The sequence below is a fragment of the Drosophila erecta genome, unplaced genomic scaffold, assembly GCF_003286155.1.
Source record: "Drosophila erecta strain 14021-0224.00,06,07 unplaced genomic scaffold, DereRS2 tig00000021-arrow-pilon, whole genome shotgun sequence".
NCBI lineage: Eukaryota > Metazoa > Arthropoda > Insecta > Diptera > Drosophilidae > Drosophila > Drosophila erecta.
The window spans coordinates 2,675,483-2,692,779 of NW_020825198.1; the positions used below are offsets into that span (position 1 = coordinate 2,675,483).

Genomic DNA, 17,297 nt, shown 5'->3' on the forward strand with positions numbered 1-17,297 from the left:
GGGCGAACACGTTTTTATCGCAGCTAACGAAATGCAATAAATGTTGATTAAAATAAACGCACACTGGGGAGAAAAGGATTTAAATAACGAAGTTCTATTAAAAGTGCACCATAAAAAGTAGGAGTCCTCGTGAATTTATAAGAAAACAATGTATGTATCTGCCCCATATTTAACAAATGATTAAAGATCATTTTTTTCCAGTGCACATGCGAGTGAAATACCCACAAAGTAGGGTCAGCCACACCGAAATGAAGACAAACCGCGTTTGAATGCTTATCAGTGAAGAATAAAAGAAACTGCACCAAATACAAATAAAGCGGGAGTCGTAAAAACCAGAAATAATTAATGAAATTTGTGCTGATGAATGCAGTTCGTGGTATCTTATCGGACATGAGGAATGGAGCTCTTATCGACTGAACAGAAACCAGAACGGAAGCCGCACAAAAGCCAGCCAGTTTCGAGAAAAAGAACCTTAGCTTTAAGGACTCTGACCTTTTCTCGTTTTCTATTTTGGGACATTCCACAGCTATTGCATACTCTCTTCTCGGTCATTGTGTTTAATGACCTTTAAAAGCCACGCACAGACAGGTCACCGGAATATGGCAGACATGCAGGCGGGGGGCCGCCCACGTCCACGCCCACTTTTTGCGCCCCTCGCCGAGAGGAGAAGGCCAAACAAAAATAAAAACAACACTTCAAACAAGACACACATCACAATTCATATTCTCATGCCTGCTGCCATTTTTGCTGATTTTGCTTTGGGTTCGTCGCCGCTTTTCTTGGCAGCCAGTGTGTGTGCCCCATCTTAATCATCGTTTTCATCATCATTATCATTTGAATCCACATCATCGCCATCTTCAAGCTGTCTGCTGCAGCGGAGATACAAACACACACAGCGATCCAGATACATGCGACTCACGTAGATACAAAAGCACGCATGGTGTTGCTCTGCTCGCTTCTGCCTGCCGCCTTTTAATAAAGTAAACTAAACAATTTTCATTCTTGTCTCGTTTTTGTCTCGTCTTCGTCGCTCTGCATCGACTATGAACAATTTTTCATAAACACACACGAACAAACAGTTGGGGCTACAATAATAGTGCTTTTGGAGCCTCTTGCTACTAAAAGAACTAAGATAATGAGCCTTTAATCCAGAAAATGCATACATTTGTTTTAAAAATAGGTTTTCTTAATATTGCAAAAAAAATATAATATCCGTACGAAAGTTAACCAAATAACCTAAACAAATGGACAATCGTTAAAATTTAACTGCAGATTTTGATTTATGGAACTTCATGCAACATCCTTCCTTTAAGACCGCATTAAAGCCTATTATTTTGGCCTCATCTGTGGGTGAAGCACACTCACAACCACAGTGGCGCACATGCCGTAGCAGTGAGGCGACGACCCAAGCACTGGTGGTGGTGCCCACTCCTCATCGACCCCCCAAGCACCCCCCACATCCAGGCAGAGTCAACAAACGGACACTCACACACACACACACTCGTGCCAAACTGAACTTTTGGTGGGTGCGCAAAGCAAAAGAGATGGCGCCCAACGTGGGGCCGGCGGGCGTGGTGAGTTCCGTTCCGCCACCGAGAGTGGTGAGAGTGGTGAGTGTTTGGTGAAAGAGAAAGGCAACAAACGCATGCGGCAGTGCGTGCGGCCACAGGGGGGTTAAAGGGGGGCGCTAAGGCGGTCGAAAGGGGGTTAAGACTCGACAAATTCATTGAGAAACGAAGCGAAACAAAAAATAGCTTGCCAAAGCGGAGAAGGTGACACCGGCCGGTCAAAAGTTGCGCACACCACTCGCACACATACAAAACCTACAGGGTGGGTGGTGCCAAGTTGGGTGGTTTTCTATCAGGCAATGAAATCGAAATGCCAATGTGCATTTATCAACTCGATTATTATTGTGATTGCTTCCAAGGGGGAGAATAGAAATCCAAAAAAAAACCTTATTTCGTTGCCATGGCAAAGTGCAAAAAAGGCCGAACACAAAGAAAATGTTCGCTTGTGTTGTACTTTTAAACAATTTGCATAATTGTGCGGGGGAAACCTTCAAGGGTTTGACGACTGGAAAGGCCAATCGAGTTGGGTAAGATATTCTGGGGTATTTTTGGAACGAAGTCGTAAGAAAGGAGGGTTCTTTACGAAACTTCTCACTTTATTATTCATAATGCAGGCGCTTTCAGATTAAAAATTATACTTCTTAAAGCAAAAAAATCAAGAAAAAAAACTGATTTCATACTGGTTGCTTCATACAACGTTTTGATTGAATATACATATGTACAAAACTAATCGAATTGTGGAACCTTTCAGTTAGTGTGAATAGTTTGTGAAATCCAATAGTCGCCGAACCGACGAACTAAAAACGGAAATTGGAGTGTTAACGACCACACCTGGGAGAAAAATCATGGGGCGGTCACTTTCACGTTAATCGGGCGAGGCGTGTTAATGAATAAAGTTGGGGAGGGGGCATGGGCATAATGGGGGCTCTATTTTCGGGGGCTCCACTGCTAGTTCTATTTCTAGTCGTATTCCATTTCCATTCGAGATGGATAAGCCGCAGCTTATTGACTCACTTTTAGGGCCGTCAGATCGATATCGTCCAGTGAACAGTTGACCGATGGAGCCAGTTGTTGTTGCTGCTGGTGCGCCATTTTGATTTGCTATTTTATGTTGTTCTTCTGGATCTGGAGAATTGCTGCTGCTGATTCTTCGCACGCAGAAAGAGGTGGAGAGAGGAGAAATGCAAATGAGTCGGCGAACGGAATGGGGGGGACAAAACAACAGGGAGAGAAAAAGAGCGGAGAAGGAGCGGCCAAAGGATTTACTGCGATTTTAGCTTTATAGGCTCTAAATGACAAATGCCACAATAAAAAACCAGTGCAATTAACAAACTATTTGTTGCTGTCATACAACTTTTCTCTTTTTGCTTCTCCGCTCTTCTTCTCGCTCTCTATCTCTCTCTCCATCTCTCTTTCTCACTGCTCTGCCTCTGCGTGCGTGTGTGTGTTTAGTGACGAAGTGTTCGTGTGTGTTAGTTAACGTTTGGCAAACGGGGCGCGGCTCTTTTAATTTCCCAGCACTTTTTAAAATCTTTTGTCGCCCTTTAATCATTTATTAATCACTGTCGATTCATCTGCTTCTTCGCACACACTGCACAATTTCAATTTTTTTTGCGGCGCTCCGATGGACCAGCCTCACACACACACCCACACCAGCGCAGCAGCCTGCGTATGTGTTTGTGTAGGTAGACAGAAAAAATCTGCCACTCGCTTTTTCCTCCCGATTCCGTTTTGCGTTTTCGCGCAGGACTCGCGATTTTCACTGGCGCACTGCGAATACGTACTCTTCACGCACAGCGATGGGCGCCTATCGCCTTTGCATCGCACAACCAGCTGAACAGTTCAATTTCCCAAGTTCAGTGAAAATCAGAACGGTTTTCCGTTTAACGCGACGCCAAAACCCCGACGGATTCCAACAGTGTGACCAATTAGCTGATGGCTGCTTATACCATCGGCAACTGGAAAATACCCTTCGAATACCGTTCTCATATTTGCGCACATACCTAAAATATATCGAACCGTACATAGGCAATTCGTGTGCCCGTATATTGGTATTTTGCAGAGCTGCAATTAACAGCTGTAAACAATAATATTAGATTCTACATGCACTGATTCCAATAAGAATTATGGTTGGACTGAGAAAAATAATTTGTATTTAGGTTTTTAATTTCTTTAGGTTAACATATTAATATTACTATTTTAAACGATCTATGCAAACCCAAATAGTTAATTTAAGATTATGTATGTTAATGAAGGGCCGTTTAAAAAATGTGTACTAGTGGAATCAACCCATTGCGTTTAACAGCACAAAATATCTTCCTTAACAGAGTGCTTTTGGGTTTGCAATATTTCCACCGATTTCTTTGCATTCTATATTTTCTTCTCAACCTAAACGCAAGCAATTGGCAAGCGCACGGCAATATTTTCCAGATCAGCCTTAACTCTTTTAATAACTAATTGTATTATTAATAAATTTTATAATTTCTTTAATCTTAATAATAAACTTTTAAAAGATTCGAATGGAACAAATTTAGGCAATTTTTTGTATCAAAACAAATTTAAATTGCAATAAAACTTTTAACAAAATATTTTAAGATGCAGGAGGCATGCAGATTTCAGCGATTGAAAACAAACCTGTACTGTCTCGCTTTTAGAGTCCCCCACGATCTTGAATATGGAGCAATCCCAAGCTACTGATTGCTGAAACTTCCAACAATCGATTGAAATAAATAAAACAATATACAGTTTAGCAAAATTCAATAAACAAATTAATAATATAATAGTTGGCGACTAATCAAAATAACAGTGGGAAACAGCTTGTTCTCCAGCAGCGCGATAGTCGCGACGCTAGACGCCGAACGCAGCCACACTATTCTCTGCCCACCTCTAGGACCTCTTCTTCTTTTCTTTTCTTTTCGCCCCGTTTCCGGAGAGGTCGTATTGGGCAAATTTTAATTTTACGGTAAGCCACGTGCTAAATTTTGTCTATTTGGTGGTGTTTTCAGTTGCGGAAGTTGTTTACAGTGCGCAATTTAACACTATAACCGCGAAACATGGAATATTTCAATTTTCTCACGAAATGGTCGACCAAGACAAATATTTTCATAGCGTGTTTCTGTGGAAGAGCGTTGAATGGCCATCTTACTTAGTGAATCCGAGTTTGCAACATGGTGTACTAATCCCGTGAATTTGTCTTGCAGCAATGGGTCGCGTTATTCGTGCACAGCGTAAGGGAGCTGGTTCCGTGTTCAAGGCGCACGTGAAGAAGCGCAAGGGAGCCGCCAAGCTGCGTTCCCTGGACTTCGCCGAGCGTTCCGGCTACATCCGCGGAGTTGTCAAGGTGAGTAGTGTGCTCCTGGGATGGCCCATTACCCATCTACTCAATGTGCAAGGAATCACATGCATTTGCCGCGACTCACTGTCTGCCACCTTCAAGACTCTTCTCGCTTTAAACCTTGCTAAACCACCTGTGCCAGCTTACTACCTGTTTCGAAATAGATTCACGAAGTTATCCGGCTCCCCTGGCTTACTTGTCTTTGAACTGTAACTAACCAATGCTGTCCTTCATGTTGCAGGACATCATCCACGATCCCGGCCGTGGCGCCCCTCTGGCCGTCGTCCACTTCCGCGACCCCTACCGCTACAAGATCCGCAAGGAGCTGTTCATCGCCCCCGAGGGCATGCACACCGGCCAGTTCGTGTACTGCGGCCGCAAGGCCACCCTCCAGATCGGCAACGTGATGCCCCTGAGCCAGATGCCCGAGGGTACCATCATCTGCAACCTGGAGGAGAAGACCGGTGATCGCGGCCGTTTGGCCCGCACATCTGGCAACTACGCCACCGTGATTGCCCACAACCAGGACACCAAGAAGACCCGTGTCAAGCTGCCCTCCGGCGCCAAGAAGGTCGTGCCCTCGGCCAACCGCGCCATGGTTGGCATCGTTGCCGGCGGCGGTCGTATCGACAAGCCCATCCTGAAGGCCGGTCGTGCCTACCACAAGTACAAGGTGAAGCGCAACAGCTGGCCTAAGGTGCGTGGTGTGGCCATGAACCCTGTGGAGCATCCTCACGGTGGTGGTAACCATCAGCACATTGGTAAGGCCTCTACCGTCAAGCGAGGCACCTCCGCCGGTCGCAAGGTCGGTCTCATCGCTGCCCGTCGTACCGGTAGGATCCGTGGTGGCAAGGGCGACAGCAAGGACAAGTAAGCTCTGGCTGCAGCAGGATTCCGGCGTGACACAGGTTCCGCCTGAGATCTGGGTAGTAGTCGTGCTCTGCTGTGCGGCGCTGTGGGAGAAAATGCTATTCTACATGGAAAATCTGTATGTTGTAGGCATACGCTTGACACGGCGGAATAAAACTTATTTGTAAAAATTATCCGTCGTTTGCTATTTAAAGAACCAACCTAAATAGTTTTTGTTTAGGTCTATTTGGTAAATACGTAATCTGCAATTTCTTGTTATCAAACATAAATTGTTTATTTGGGAATACATATAAAACTGTAATAAGAATGGGGTTACTATTAGAATGCATTATTTTTAAAAAATTTAAATTTTTTAAAGACTAAAAATAAAAGCGAGGAATTTATTTTTTTATTTAATGATGAATGTAAATATTTCATAATTGCAACTCAAAATTTTAAATAATTCCAGTGTTGAGTAAACATGCAATTTGAGATAAGGTCACACTAATTGCAATTAATTCGAAACCATTTAACGGTCTACTACACTAAGATCGAGTTATGAAGTTAATTCGTTGGCAGAATAAATAAAATAATAGCTTTCCGCCAAACAATTTATATCGATATACATAGCTTCAAGCCAATCGAATACTTAATCGATATTGCTTCGCCAGAACTATATGCTCGATACTATCGTTGGCGTGACGCCCACCTCTAGTTGTGTGCGCGGAGTGGAGTGAAATAAATCTAAGTAATTTGCGTCGAGCGCTGCAAAATAATGGATCGCACTTTCTACGAAGGCTGGCTAATTAAGTCGCCGCCCACCAAACGCATTTGGCGAGCAGTAAGTTTCCGAAAATGGAAAACCTTAGGCTTTCGAAAACCTGTGTGTGTGTGCGTGGGGAAGTGCAAAGGAATTTTCCTGGAAACCCCAGCTCAAAATCAAAATCAAAATGAAAATTCCAACAAATCAAATCAGAAATACTTAGTGATTAGTGAAATGTGCAAAGAAAAGAGAACCGCGATTGGGTAACGGTAATCTTAAGACCGGAAGAGAAATACCGTAATCTTTGTCCATCGATTGACTCACGAAAAAGATTTAAAAAAAAGCGATGGATAATGGAAGTGGCATTTTTTTACAATTACGCTAAGCCTGTATTGGTGCCTGCCTTAGTGTGTGTGTGCGTGCGTTTGTTTGGCGTTGTTGTTTGTGGTATAATTTAATTCATTATTAAGCCGAGGGATTGCAATTCCAGTATTCCAGTTGATTGGAATGCAAACAAGCTGAAAACCGCAGCAGTAATTGCGAATATGTGAATGAATTTACGATGGCTTCCTCTGCGTTTTTTCCCTCTCTCCGCACCTCCCTCTCCGTCGGCCACTCTCTTTCTGTTTATGTTTGCATTTGGCGTGGGAACGTGTGTTTTTTTCATTTCCCCTGGTCTAAATTTACGCTTAATTAATTTTCCGTTTAATGTTTACTTCAGGGAACCGTATTAAATTTCCGCCAACTGTTGCGTTTAATCAAATTTACTTTCCCCGTATTTCATGTTTTTTATGCGCATATGTGCTTGTTTTCCGTTTTTTATGTGCACGGCCGATAAGCGGATCACGCACAAAAACAATGTACAAAGACAACATAAACTAGCGACGGCGACCACAAAAACAACGACGCACTTGTCTTTCCAGCTCCTTGTTGTTGTTGCTCATTCTAGTGATGCGCTGTTGTAGTGTCAGTTTTATAAGTCTTACTTACAGGCGATAATAATTTATGACTCATTAGGTCTGAACTTAGAAAACCTCTCACGATCGTTTAGATAATAAACTATTGAAAAAGCCTTTATGCAATTTTTGGTAAATTTATATGAAAATTGTTTAAAATATTAAAAAATTTAAGTATACTCGAAATGGTTTTACTGTTAGTGCTTATTTTCAACTGGCTTTAAAATTAATTATGCTTACATTTTAAAGTTCGTGACACGCGCTCATCTCTGGAGCGTTCATTTGAAACCACTTATAATGGATACGACAGTTCCAAGAACACCCAAACCGTTGATCAAAAGGTCTGCAGCACAGAATTTTCAGTTACAACAAACCCACTTCATGGTTTCACTGTACTCAATTTGTTTGCTTATGCTTAGGCATGCAATAGCGGTCAAAATAGTAGTATTCAGTTAAATACAATAATAAAAATAACAAACTTTTAACCAGCGTCTAAAAATACAATGAAGGTTTACAGAATGTTTCTAATTTTAAACATCCCCCATCAAGCTCGTAAAATGTAAACAAACTACATATTTATAAAATTTTTGTAAAAATAGACAAATGTATGTATGCGGTTCTAATATCTTGAGCGCCATTGTATAAACAAACTTTAATGATGCCTCGAGAAAATAAGCTGCGTATTTCCAGCGCCTCGGGGTGCCAATTTCTGGCCTGTGCGCGGCATTATGTTTATTGTTTATAATTCAATTAAGCGTGATATTATACAGTCCGAAAAATCCATCCATTATCAGATGGAGTTTTCAGTTTTCAGCGGGTTCCCGAACCTCCCAGCTGTTAATTTCCCAACCGCTTAACGGTAAAGTGGGTGTGGGGTGTTGTTCCGTGTGTGTGTCTGCTGATTACCCAAGAAAATGTCAATGCAAAACATGATTCGCGGAAAAGCAGCGCCGCTGCAGTCTCTGTCGACTTCGGCTTCATCACCCGCTTACTCACCATCCACCATCACCAGCAGTTATTGGTGATAGTGTACTCAGTCGTTGAGCTGATCAGCCGGACCCTACCCTCATATCACCATCCACAGTCCATCGCTCAGCAAGGGTATCTTAATTCAGAACAGAGACATCGCCACACTCGTGGAGAACATTTATAAACGGCTATATAAAACTATGGCAATATATCGCATAATTAGAGCTAGTTAGAGATAGATAGTGCAGATTCTAGGAAATGTGTTAATGAATTGCAGTCCATTGCAGATCCTAAATTAGTATATTCTAATCAAAATTATTCCATTCTCTAAGCAAATACGACTTTAGTCGTATTAGTAAGCATCAAGATTGTTAAGTTATGACTAACTACCTCATTAAGTTAGTCATCAGTATTCAGACATATTAGTACAATTTGTTAAAGTGTAATCTTGCTTAATATCCTCACACCCATTTGCTTACTCTTATCAAAACAGCAAACAATTTAGTCCCATTTAGGGGCATCACATTTTAACCTTTGTTAGTTCCTTTTGCTATTAAAACAACGACACTCGTTTATCGTATTATATTTGTACTTCCACGACCTATTTAACATATCGTTATGAAGGAATCTTGAATATGCAGAGGCCTAGGAAAAATTACTATTGCTTTTAAAACTGTGCGCCTCGTTGCAACTCTTAACGCCCTGTTTCCAAATTATCTTTGTAGCGCTGGAGGCGTCGCTATTTCACGCTGAAGCAGGGCGAGATACCGGAGCAGTTCTGCCTCGAATACTACACCGACCACAACTGCCGCAAGCTGAAGGGCGTTATCGATTTGGATCAGTGCGAGCAGGTGGACTGCGGCCTGCGGCTGGAGAATCGCAAGCAGAAGTTTCAGTACATGTTCGATATCAAGACGCCCAAGCGCACCTATTACCTGGCTGCCGAAACGGAGGCGGATATGCGCGACTGGGTGAACTGCATCTGCCAGGTGTGTCACCTACACGACACCAAGCAGTCGAATGAGTTGCCATTGGGAGCTGTGGGTGCAGGTGAGTGTACGCAAGCCCAAGTCTAAAGAACCCCTTTCTGAACCCCTACGCCTTCTTTGTAACACCCAGACGAAAACCGCACCCAGCACACGAGCTCCAGTGGCGGTCTGAGCAACTCCACTCAGAATACGACCACCACATCGTTGCACTCCTCTGCCGGAACCACAGCGCCCCAAGCCTCGGTCCCAAGTGCTGGAGGATCCAACTGCGCCCAACTGCGACGCCCGGCGGTCATTGAACAGCAACCGATGCCCTCGACTGTCGGCAACAATAACTCAGACTCGGTGTATGTCAACACGGAGTACAGCAATCGAGAGACGATGCTCTGCGATGCCAACTTCGACCAACAGGAACTGCTCTCGGCTGCCCAGCAGCAACCGCCTCCATCGCCGGCAACGGCACTTTATCTAAACCACAGTGCTTTGATCCAAGCTCAGGCGGCAGCTGCGGCCGCCGAGCAACTGCAGCAGCAGCAACAAGCTGCTCGCTTGGCGGTCAGCGCCAATGGAGTGGTGCGAAAGTTGCCGGAGCACCTGGTGCTCACCCAGCAGACCCTGGCGGAGGCAGCTGCCCAGCAACACAGCAGCGTGCAGGCTTCACCCGCTTTGAGCACCGCCTCCGGACCATACATACCCATCAGCGAGTGCTTCTCGGGCAGCCCGAGATTCCTGCCCGGCAGTGGAACTCCCGGTGCAGATGTGGCCATACCAAACAACCCCACCACGCCGTTGAACAACTTGGACCCCAAGTTCTACGATACGCCGCGTAGTCATAATAACATTGGTCTAAATCTGACCAACGATCAGTCCTACTCACCGAAGATTACCAATTTGAGTCTGGTAAGTTGATAGCTTACGATGTACGTCATGCAGTTGTAATTAATAATTATCTTGTTGACCTTTCAGCAACAATTGGCCAATAACAATGCTAGCAAACAGCGCTCCGACTCCGACTCGGAAAGCGTTTTCACCGATGACGATGAGTGGGCTCATCCTTTGCCCCTGCGCGAGAATGTGGGTAAGTACTCAAAAGTCAAATATCAACGCGAATTCGCAGTAAACAAAGACTTATCACAGATCGCAGCACCCGACCTTCGGATAGTTCCATTGAGAACGAATCATTCGTACTGACCTACTCGCAGCGTTTCTCCAAGATGCCCGAAGAAGGTGCAGCGATCGTGCCACCAGCTGAAAAGAATTCCAAGTTAGCGGGAGCAGCATCTCTGGCAGAGGCTGGTGACCAAGGAACGCTGGATAAGCTGGCCAAGGTGCTGAAGAACAAAAATAATCTCATATTGGACTTTAAGGAGAATGAAAAGTGAGTTAAAGCACTGTCAAGTGAATTTGAAACACATTTCACATTTCAATGTCAATTTGTGCACTAGCAGAATTCCTCGCGATCTACCGCAGCTGTCGGATACGGAAAATACTTCACCGGCCATTGTGGCCCGACGCAACGCCCACTCCGCTTTCATCGAGGAAAGCTACGACATTCCACGGTCTCATCAGCAGCCTTACTACAACGTTAACCAGCTGCTGGGCGAGCGACCAGTCACCAGCCCTCACAATTCCAACCCCATTGCTGCATCCACGCCAAATCTCATGGCGGCTGATTTGGGTGCAGTGGCCGGCATCTCAGCGGCAGCGAATCCCGGCCTGATTGGCGGGGCACAACCAGCCGCCTCATCGCCCACCAGTGCGCGAACGTTGCCTCGACACTGCTACACCAATGCAGCTCCCACGAAGATGGAGGGCAATGTGTTTCGATACGACTTCATGGAGCAGGCGGACTGCCCGCCAGTTAACCGGAAACTTAAGCCAAAGGTGTCGGGAGGATTGCCAGTTGTAGAGGACAAACCGCCAGAGGAATTTCCGGCAAAGCCCCCGGTGGGCGTCGAGCATCTAACCAATAAATTGGGTGCAGCCCAACTGCAGCAGCCGATTGGACCGCCCAGTGTGGACAGAAAGTGCAAACCGAATGCCTACAAGGTGAGTACGAAACATTGTACATATACAAAATCATTTGACTAATGTCTTATTTTTAGTTGGGGAATCCGGCGACCATGTCGCCGGCAACACGGCGTTCCTCCGGCGCACCTCTTTCAATGGTGCTGCTGCATGAAACGGATGTCCACTCCCCGGCAGCCAACGCCTTCTTCCATGAGACTCGCACCCTGCCTCGCCAACAGCATCGACAGCATCCAAACAGTCCCGGCAGCATGTCGGTACAACATCAGCGCACCGCATCTGCAGCGGCTGCCATGATGAGCTTGACGGGAGCGGCAGCTCCCAAGCAGCAAGCGGCTGCGCAGACTGAGCACAAGCTTCAGTACTTTGATTTGGATGTGACCAACAAACCGCCATTGCTAAATCGATCCAGCATGAGTGTGGGAAATCTGTACTCACAAGGAGGAAGCGGAGCTAGTGGGATGCGACTGGCTGGCGTCGAAGCTGGTGGAGCCCGTGCCCCGGTGCCCAGCAGCGTGGTCTACAGATCCGTGGACTTTGTCAAGACGGAGGCATTCAAAAGGATCCGAGAGGAGCGCGAGAGCAGCGGCAACAAGTGAAACTGCTGGTTCAGCTGAATGGTATCAAATCTCCACTACATCTACTTGTCAACGTGCAATAGCAAAGGACCATGTTGCTGATCCGAAATTTTCGTAGTGCCTATTGGTGGTCAGCAGAGAAGAGCTGACCACATCCAAAAACAGTGCAAATTCTGAGTGGCTTTTACATTCGTTAACATCGTCAAGTTCATAACCCATTAAACCACATATCTAGCTTGTAAGTCGGCACCAGCATTTTTGTGTGCTGCTTTGAATCAGTAACCTGTAATCCGTATCTGAATCTGAATCTATGTCGTATTCGTATTTAAATCGTGCTTCCAACACTTCCATGTTTATTGTTAAGCTTCGGAATCAAAATGTAACCATGACAAACGATCTTAGTGCTAATTTTACAATGCAAACAATTATTTTATATACGCAAGCGAAATATTTATATACACGAATTTTATATGATAACAAATTATTTACAATTTATTAATGTAACTCGTGTGCGACACAAGCTGTAGCTTGATTCTGTGCTTTAAAAAATATATATACAATAATACCAACTATTTGTGTGTTCCTGAAAGTTCCAGAACAAATATCGAATTCCAATTGTTAGGAAAGTTTTAGTATCTCCAGGAAACGCTGAAAATTCTATAGCAACCTTTGTTTTTAGTTAAATCAATCGAAGCCAGCAGAGAGGTACTTGGCAAAGCAGAAGTCCCTAGTAAACAAACTGTTATTATTAAACGATTAGTCAGTAAACTAGCACGCTTTAGAGTTCCCTACTTTCAACCTTATATATTTGCATTACAATGTCCCTGGTTTATATCACCCATCACGATGAGAACATTGTCGGGTGCGAGCACGATTTTGAGAAGGCCCAAGGACCCAAGGAGTCCATTTTTGTCTACAAAAATCGTAGGGATTTCCTGCTAAAAATTCTTTTCTTCACATCTAACTTTAAGCAATTTTGCAGCTGTTGTGGAGAGGGCAGCCAATTATGCCCGAAAACTTCGCGAGCGCTTGACCGAGGAGGACAAGAAGTTATCGGTTATCCTGCAGGCCGATGGAACTCGCGTCCTGACAGAGGCCAAGAAATCAGCCCATCGCACCATGGGCTGTGCTCACACTCCGATTGACCCACCGTGCGCCTACTTGCGCAAGAGCCAGGGCATCAAATGGCGACGGGAGAATACCCACAAGTGTCCCAAGATGCCGCCAATGCCGCCACTTCCACCGGCGGGTAGTGGCCGCAAAAAGCCGACCATGGTACCCAATTTCATTAAGCGCAACAGGATGTGCGCCGGACAGACGATTCCCTGTCCTCCGCCACCTCGTTATATAGACACTCCCGTGGGAGCTCGTCACGACCTGCTCAATTCCGGATTGGTGCCGCAGTTTATCTGCCGCAAGGATTTCGGCAAGGTTCCCATTTATCTCAAGAAAACCAAGAGAATGCTGGCCGACATGAACGCGGTGTGCGCTAAGGAACAGGCACGTTTGCTGGAGTTGTGCCGCGGTATCAAGGGCTTCACCCGGGCCTCCGTCCAATCAAGTGGTCCACCGCAAGTGCCGGGAATGCGGGTAATGGAGCAGGCCGAGCGCAATGAGATCCTCGAGGGACTGCGTCTGAGCCTGACCGAGATGACCAAGCAGTATCAGTCCATGTCGCTTCTGATCGACAGCATCGCCAAGCGGCAGCGCAAAAGCAAACTGGAGTCTGACCTTCGCCAGGTGGAGCAGGACATTCTACTAATCGATACCACTCCCATTATCTATGTTTCCGAGTACTAACGCTGACATTGCTTTTCTTTCCTTTTCTGTGCATGTGTGTCGGCATCTGGCAGCCGAGTGAGGTGTCTCTTTGGACTCGCTTGCTTCGCTCTTAGAGGCGGACACACAAAAAACTTGGTAATGAAGATTGAGAATAAATTTAACGTTTATGCATTTAACATTTCCGCGGCGAAGCTTCCATGGCAAACAGGGCAATTCAGATATCTTCCGGATTCGTAGAGCTCTCGTAGGTTTTCCATCTCGAAAAGTATCTGGCGGTCGCAGAGGCTGCAGTAGCGTCGCTCCAAGCTGGGGGAGATCTGTATGAATGCTATAGACATGTCTTTACAATAATTTTAGTAAATCCTCACCTCCACAAAGGACACACTGCAGCGATGAACTAGCTTCTCCTGGGGATTAGCTATCACAGGAATACCCAGATTCTTATGCAAGAGCTGAATATGATTGCCTACTTGCTGGACGAATGCGTTTGCTGTAGAACCTAGGGCATGCTTGTCCGTGAAGTTGGCCTTAACTTTATTCATCAGTCGGTGGGCCTCCTCCAACAAACATTTTGTTGCCTGCTCCTGGAATGGTGTCCTCTTACTAAACGACCCAATGAAGTTGAGCCTCAGTCTTATATGTGTGATATTCAGCATTGCGAGGAGTAGCTGCAGTTCATCCTGGGACTTTTGGATGTGAACAGTCAGCTGGAGGTGGCTCGATTGCAGGCGAAGCACGTATTGAAGGACGTGGAATTTGATTTGAAGCTGCTGCAGCTGGCTTTCAGTGGCGGAATCCGTAAATTGAAAGGAATCTAATGGACCATAGTCCATATACCTTTGCCAATTCTCCTCGGCAAATACGTGTAGACGAAGTTCAGCTAATAAATCGGTATAGTGATTCATGGGGTTATTGGATTTTAGGTGACTGATAAGCTGAGCAAGTGGATCCTGATTCCCCACCTTGAGCACTTGCATAAGCAACTGATTCTTCTGAGACACACTTTCACTCATGTATTCTTTGTTGCGGTAGAGGAAAAGGGTCATTAAGTTCTTGTGTCTGCTGCTGTTCAGTCCCATCACCTGAAAGTCCTGAAGCACACCCATGGCTATTGATTGCATCTGCAAGCTGAGCTGATTATTCTCGTGAATAATTTGTACGCGATGCAGATAGCTTCCTGAGGTTCCTGCAGCATAGCTACTGTTGCCCAGGCTGCAAAGACCGGTGATCTTCATTCCGCCGACATAGATCCGCGCCTTCAGACACTCTGTGTTCCCCGTTCTTGGCATGCTCCAGGTCAGCAGATGCGCCGCCTTGCAGCAGGTTATATAATAGCACTCCTTGATGGGGCATTCAGTGATCACTGCCATTTGCAGACCCATTCGATCCGCTTTCTCCCACAAGGGCTTCACTAAGACGGGAGCTTTGCTTCCCTTTTCTGGCAATTGGTACAGGTGGATGAGTCCGTTGCTATCGCCCACCAGTAGAAGGTCCTTGAATGCTTGTATATGGCAGATACGACCCAGGCTGGTTTTCGTTTCTTGGTGACTCAAAAGAGTTTTGACGTCGGCGCTTATTGTGAGCAACCACAAACTTCCGGAGGCGGTTCCCAAAACCAAAACATGCTGGCCAGTGGTACTTGAATCATCAGGTAACCAAGCAAACATAGTGATCCAGGCGGGATTAATATATTCCTGATAGTTCTTAAAGTCTTTGATCTTGGCGATGTTCACTTCAGGCAGCAGAGTGTCCCTCAGAGTTTCAGCGATATTGAGTCCTTCCAAAGGGTTCCAGCGACTGTATTCTGCCGGTTTGTTTATTAGGCTCAAGGATCCATAAGTGTTAAGGGAGCCCAGCAGGAGATTTCCATTAGCCATCGGCTTGGGTGCTCGCTTAACACATATTAATCTGGCTGGTGGCACGGCAACGGAGCACACAGCGGTGTATGCCGGGTCCAGGGCCAGCTGCTGTGATTCCAGGACATCGCAGCTGTCGTATATGGCCACCAAATTCACTTTGTTGGCCAATACGTCTAGGGGTCGTGTTTCCGCAGCGTTAGAATCCAAGATGGCCACAAAATAGGGCCAGGGATCCACGACCATGAACTTGCTGTTCAACTCCAGGGTAACCACATTCGATTTGGAGCCGCTCAGTGCAATAAAGTCTGCGTCGGAGTCGCTGCTTATAAAGTCGTGCACCGAGTCCTGGCGGACGAATGCTTTGGCTAGGATGGGAAATTCCAGGTTAGCTAGAACGAAATACAACATAGTTTCTAAAGTATTAATCATAAAAGATATTCCAGTTGTTACAACATATCATTAAAGACTACGGATTATTTACAAGTACTTTGTTAGTGCGAACAGAGCGAGCACAACAAACAGCGTAGAATCGGCAATCACTATCTCAGATGTGTGGGTATATCTACACAGCACGCATACACTCACATTTCCCCACATCTTGAACGCCATGTGAAATGCCTCCCTCAGTAACTTTCGTCATTTCGTCGTGCTCAGTTCAGGAATCCAAATCCACCGGAATGGCGACCAAAAAACTGGGAATGGTTAGGACAGCATGTAACTTGTCAAGTAGATAACTAAAGTGCTTTGTTTTCAAAGGACTTTGTGAAGCAGATGTCCGAGTACGCCAGCGGGTCCAATGGATTTGACCGGGTTTTGAGAATGGTAAGATTATAAACAAAAAGTGCAGCCGATTTTAAAGCGACGCCGTCGAAGTCTCACAAGCAAACAGCTGACTGTCGTCAGTGATGGTATTACATAACTTGGCTCGCTACAATCGATAAGTGCGACTTTGAAGTGCTCATCTCTCTCGTTGTATCTACAGAGATTCCAAAATTGACTTTCTGCTAAAAAGTTCAATGAAATTCGCAGATTAAAATCACAGGCGGTGGTGATGGTCGCGCTATAGGGGAGTTTACTGTGGCCAATGAGCACTTGAATCGCCAAGGAACTTTGCATGGTGGTCTCACGGCAACAATTGTCGATAATTGTACCACGTATGCCCTTATGTCGAAGGGTATATTAATTACAAAATATAGAGATCTACGATTAATTTTACTTTAATTTTAAGGCTCCCATCCCGGAGTTACGGCCAACTTGAATGTGAGCTACATTGCAGCAGCGAAACCTGGGGAAATTATCGAAATTGATTGTCATACTGTGCGGGCCGGCAAGAAAATGGCCTATTTGGATTGCATTCTGAGGCGCAAGTCAGACGGAAAGATCATCGCGAAGGGCGGACAGGTCAAGTACATTCAGTTTGACAAGGAAAAGCTGGATTTCTAAAACAGTTTGTAGATCGTCGCAAAGCCAAATAAAATTTTTCGAACCACTATTAAAGTATGGCTAATTTATCTGTGCTCTTTGTTTTCTTAAGATCTTAATTTCGAAGATACAAAAATTTATTTAACACTTAAAAAAAAAAAAAAATCATAAAAATCCTAACGGACAATTTTAAAAAAGGT

At 45.1% G+C, this 17,297-nt stretch overlaps 6 protein-coding genes across 17 annotated transcripts in view; 4 read left to right on the forward strand and 2 right to left on the reverse strand.

Annotated features, from left to right (window-relative positions):
* The window catches only part of LOC6546242 (serine/threonine-protein kinase mig-15), a 31,428-nt gene extending 27,873 nt beyond the window's left edge, over positions 1-3,555 (reverse strand). For 5 of the 11 annotated variants that reach the window (XM_026977964.1, XM_015157987.2, XM_026977963.1 and 2 more), the window contains exons 1-2: positions 3,353-3,553; positions 2,583-2,716 (exon numbers count right to left, since the gene is read on the reverse strand). In XM_026977964.1, the coding sequence (XP_026833765.1) occupies positions 2,583-2,660 (78 nt within the window). In that variant the 5' untranslated portion in view covers positions 2,661-2,716; positions 3,353-3,553. Of the gene's footprint in view, positions 1-2,582; positions 2,717-3,352 lie in introns of all 11 variants that reach the window. The other 6 variants (XM_015157986.2, XM_015157988.2, XM_026977965.1 and 3 more) reach the window with 3 other exon arrangements.
* Positions 3,556-4,423: 868 nt separating this feature from the next.
* LOC6546243 (60S ribosomal protein L8) lies at positions 4,424-5,945 on the forward strand. Its single transcript, XM_001971254.3, has 3 exons — positions 4,424-4,530; positions 4,769-4,908; positions 5,144-5,945. The coding sequence occupies exons 2-3, from the start codon at positions 4,771-4,773 to the stop codon at positions 5,774-5,776; spliced, it is 771 nt and encodes a 256-aa protein (XP_001971290.1). The 5' UTR covers positions 4,424-4,530; positions 4,769-4,770; the 3' UTR covers positions 5,777-5,945.
* Positions 5,946-6,434: 489 nt separating this feature from the next.
* LOC6546244 (protein daughter of sevenless) lies at positions 6,435-12,514 on the forward strand. 2 transcript variants are annotated; one of them, XM_026976712.1, is made up of 7 exons: positions 6,435-6,592; positions 9,165-9,489; positions 9,559-10,328; positions 10,395-10,506; positions 10,566-10,806; positions 10,874-11,477; positions 11,534-12,514. In XM_026976712.1, the coding sequence occupies exons 1-7, from the start codon at positions 6,527-6,529 to the stop codon at positions 12,053-12,055; spliced, it is 2,640 nt and encodes an 879-aa protein (XP_026832513.1). In that variant the 5' UTR covers positions 6,435-6,526; the 3' UTR covers positions 12,056-12,514. The 2 variants fall into 2 exon arrangements, with proteins under 2 accessions (XP_026832513.1, XP_001971291.1); XM_001971255.3 differs by having other exon boundaries at positions 10,877-11,477.
* Positions 12,515-12,597: 83 nt separating this feature from the next.
* On the forward strand, positions 12,598-13,992 carry LOC6546245 (enkurin). Its single transcript, XM_001971256.3, has 2 exons — positions 12,598-12,958; positions 13,017-13,992. The coding sequence occupies exons 1-2, from the start codon at positions 12,853-12,855 to the stop codon at positions 13,832-13,834; spliced, it is 924 nt and encodes a 307-aa protein (XP_001971292.1). The 5' UTR covers positions 12,598-12,852; the 3' UTR covers positions 13,835-13,992.
* Positions 12,825-16,644, reverse strand: LOC6546150. The gene is made up of 3 exons (XM_001971257.3): positions 16,261-16,644; positions 14,185-16,064; positions 12,825-14,133 (listed from the first exon to the last, which is right to left on the reverse strand). The coding sequence occupies exons 1-3, from the start codon at positions 16,313-16,315 to the stop codon at positions 13,981-13,983; spliced, it is 2,088 nt and encodes a 695-aa protein (XP_001971293.1). The 5' UTR covers positions 16,316-16,644; the 3' UTR covers positions 12,825-13,980.
* On the forward strand, positions 16,273-17,186 carry LOC6546151 (acyl-coenzyme A thioesterase 13). The gene is made up of 4 exons (XM_001971258.3): positions 16,273-16,376; positions 16,432-16,497; positions 16,705-16,849; positions 16,904-17,186. The coding sequence occupies exons 1-4, from the start codon at positions 16,290-16,292 to the stop codon at positions 17,116-17,118; spliced, it is 513 nt and encodes a 170-aa protein (XP_001971294.2). The 5' UTR covers positions 16,273-16,289; the 3' UTR covers positions 17,119-17,186.
* Positions 17,187-17,297: the final 111 nt, after the last annotated feature.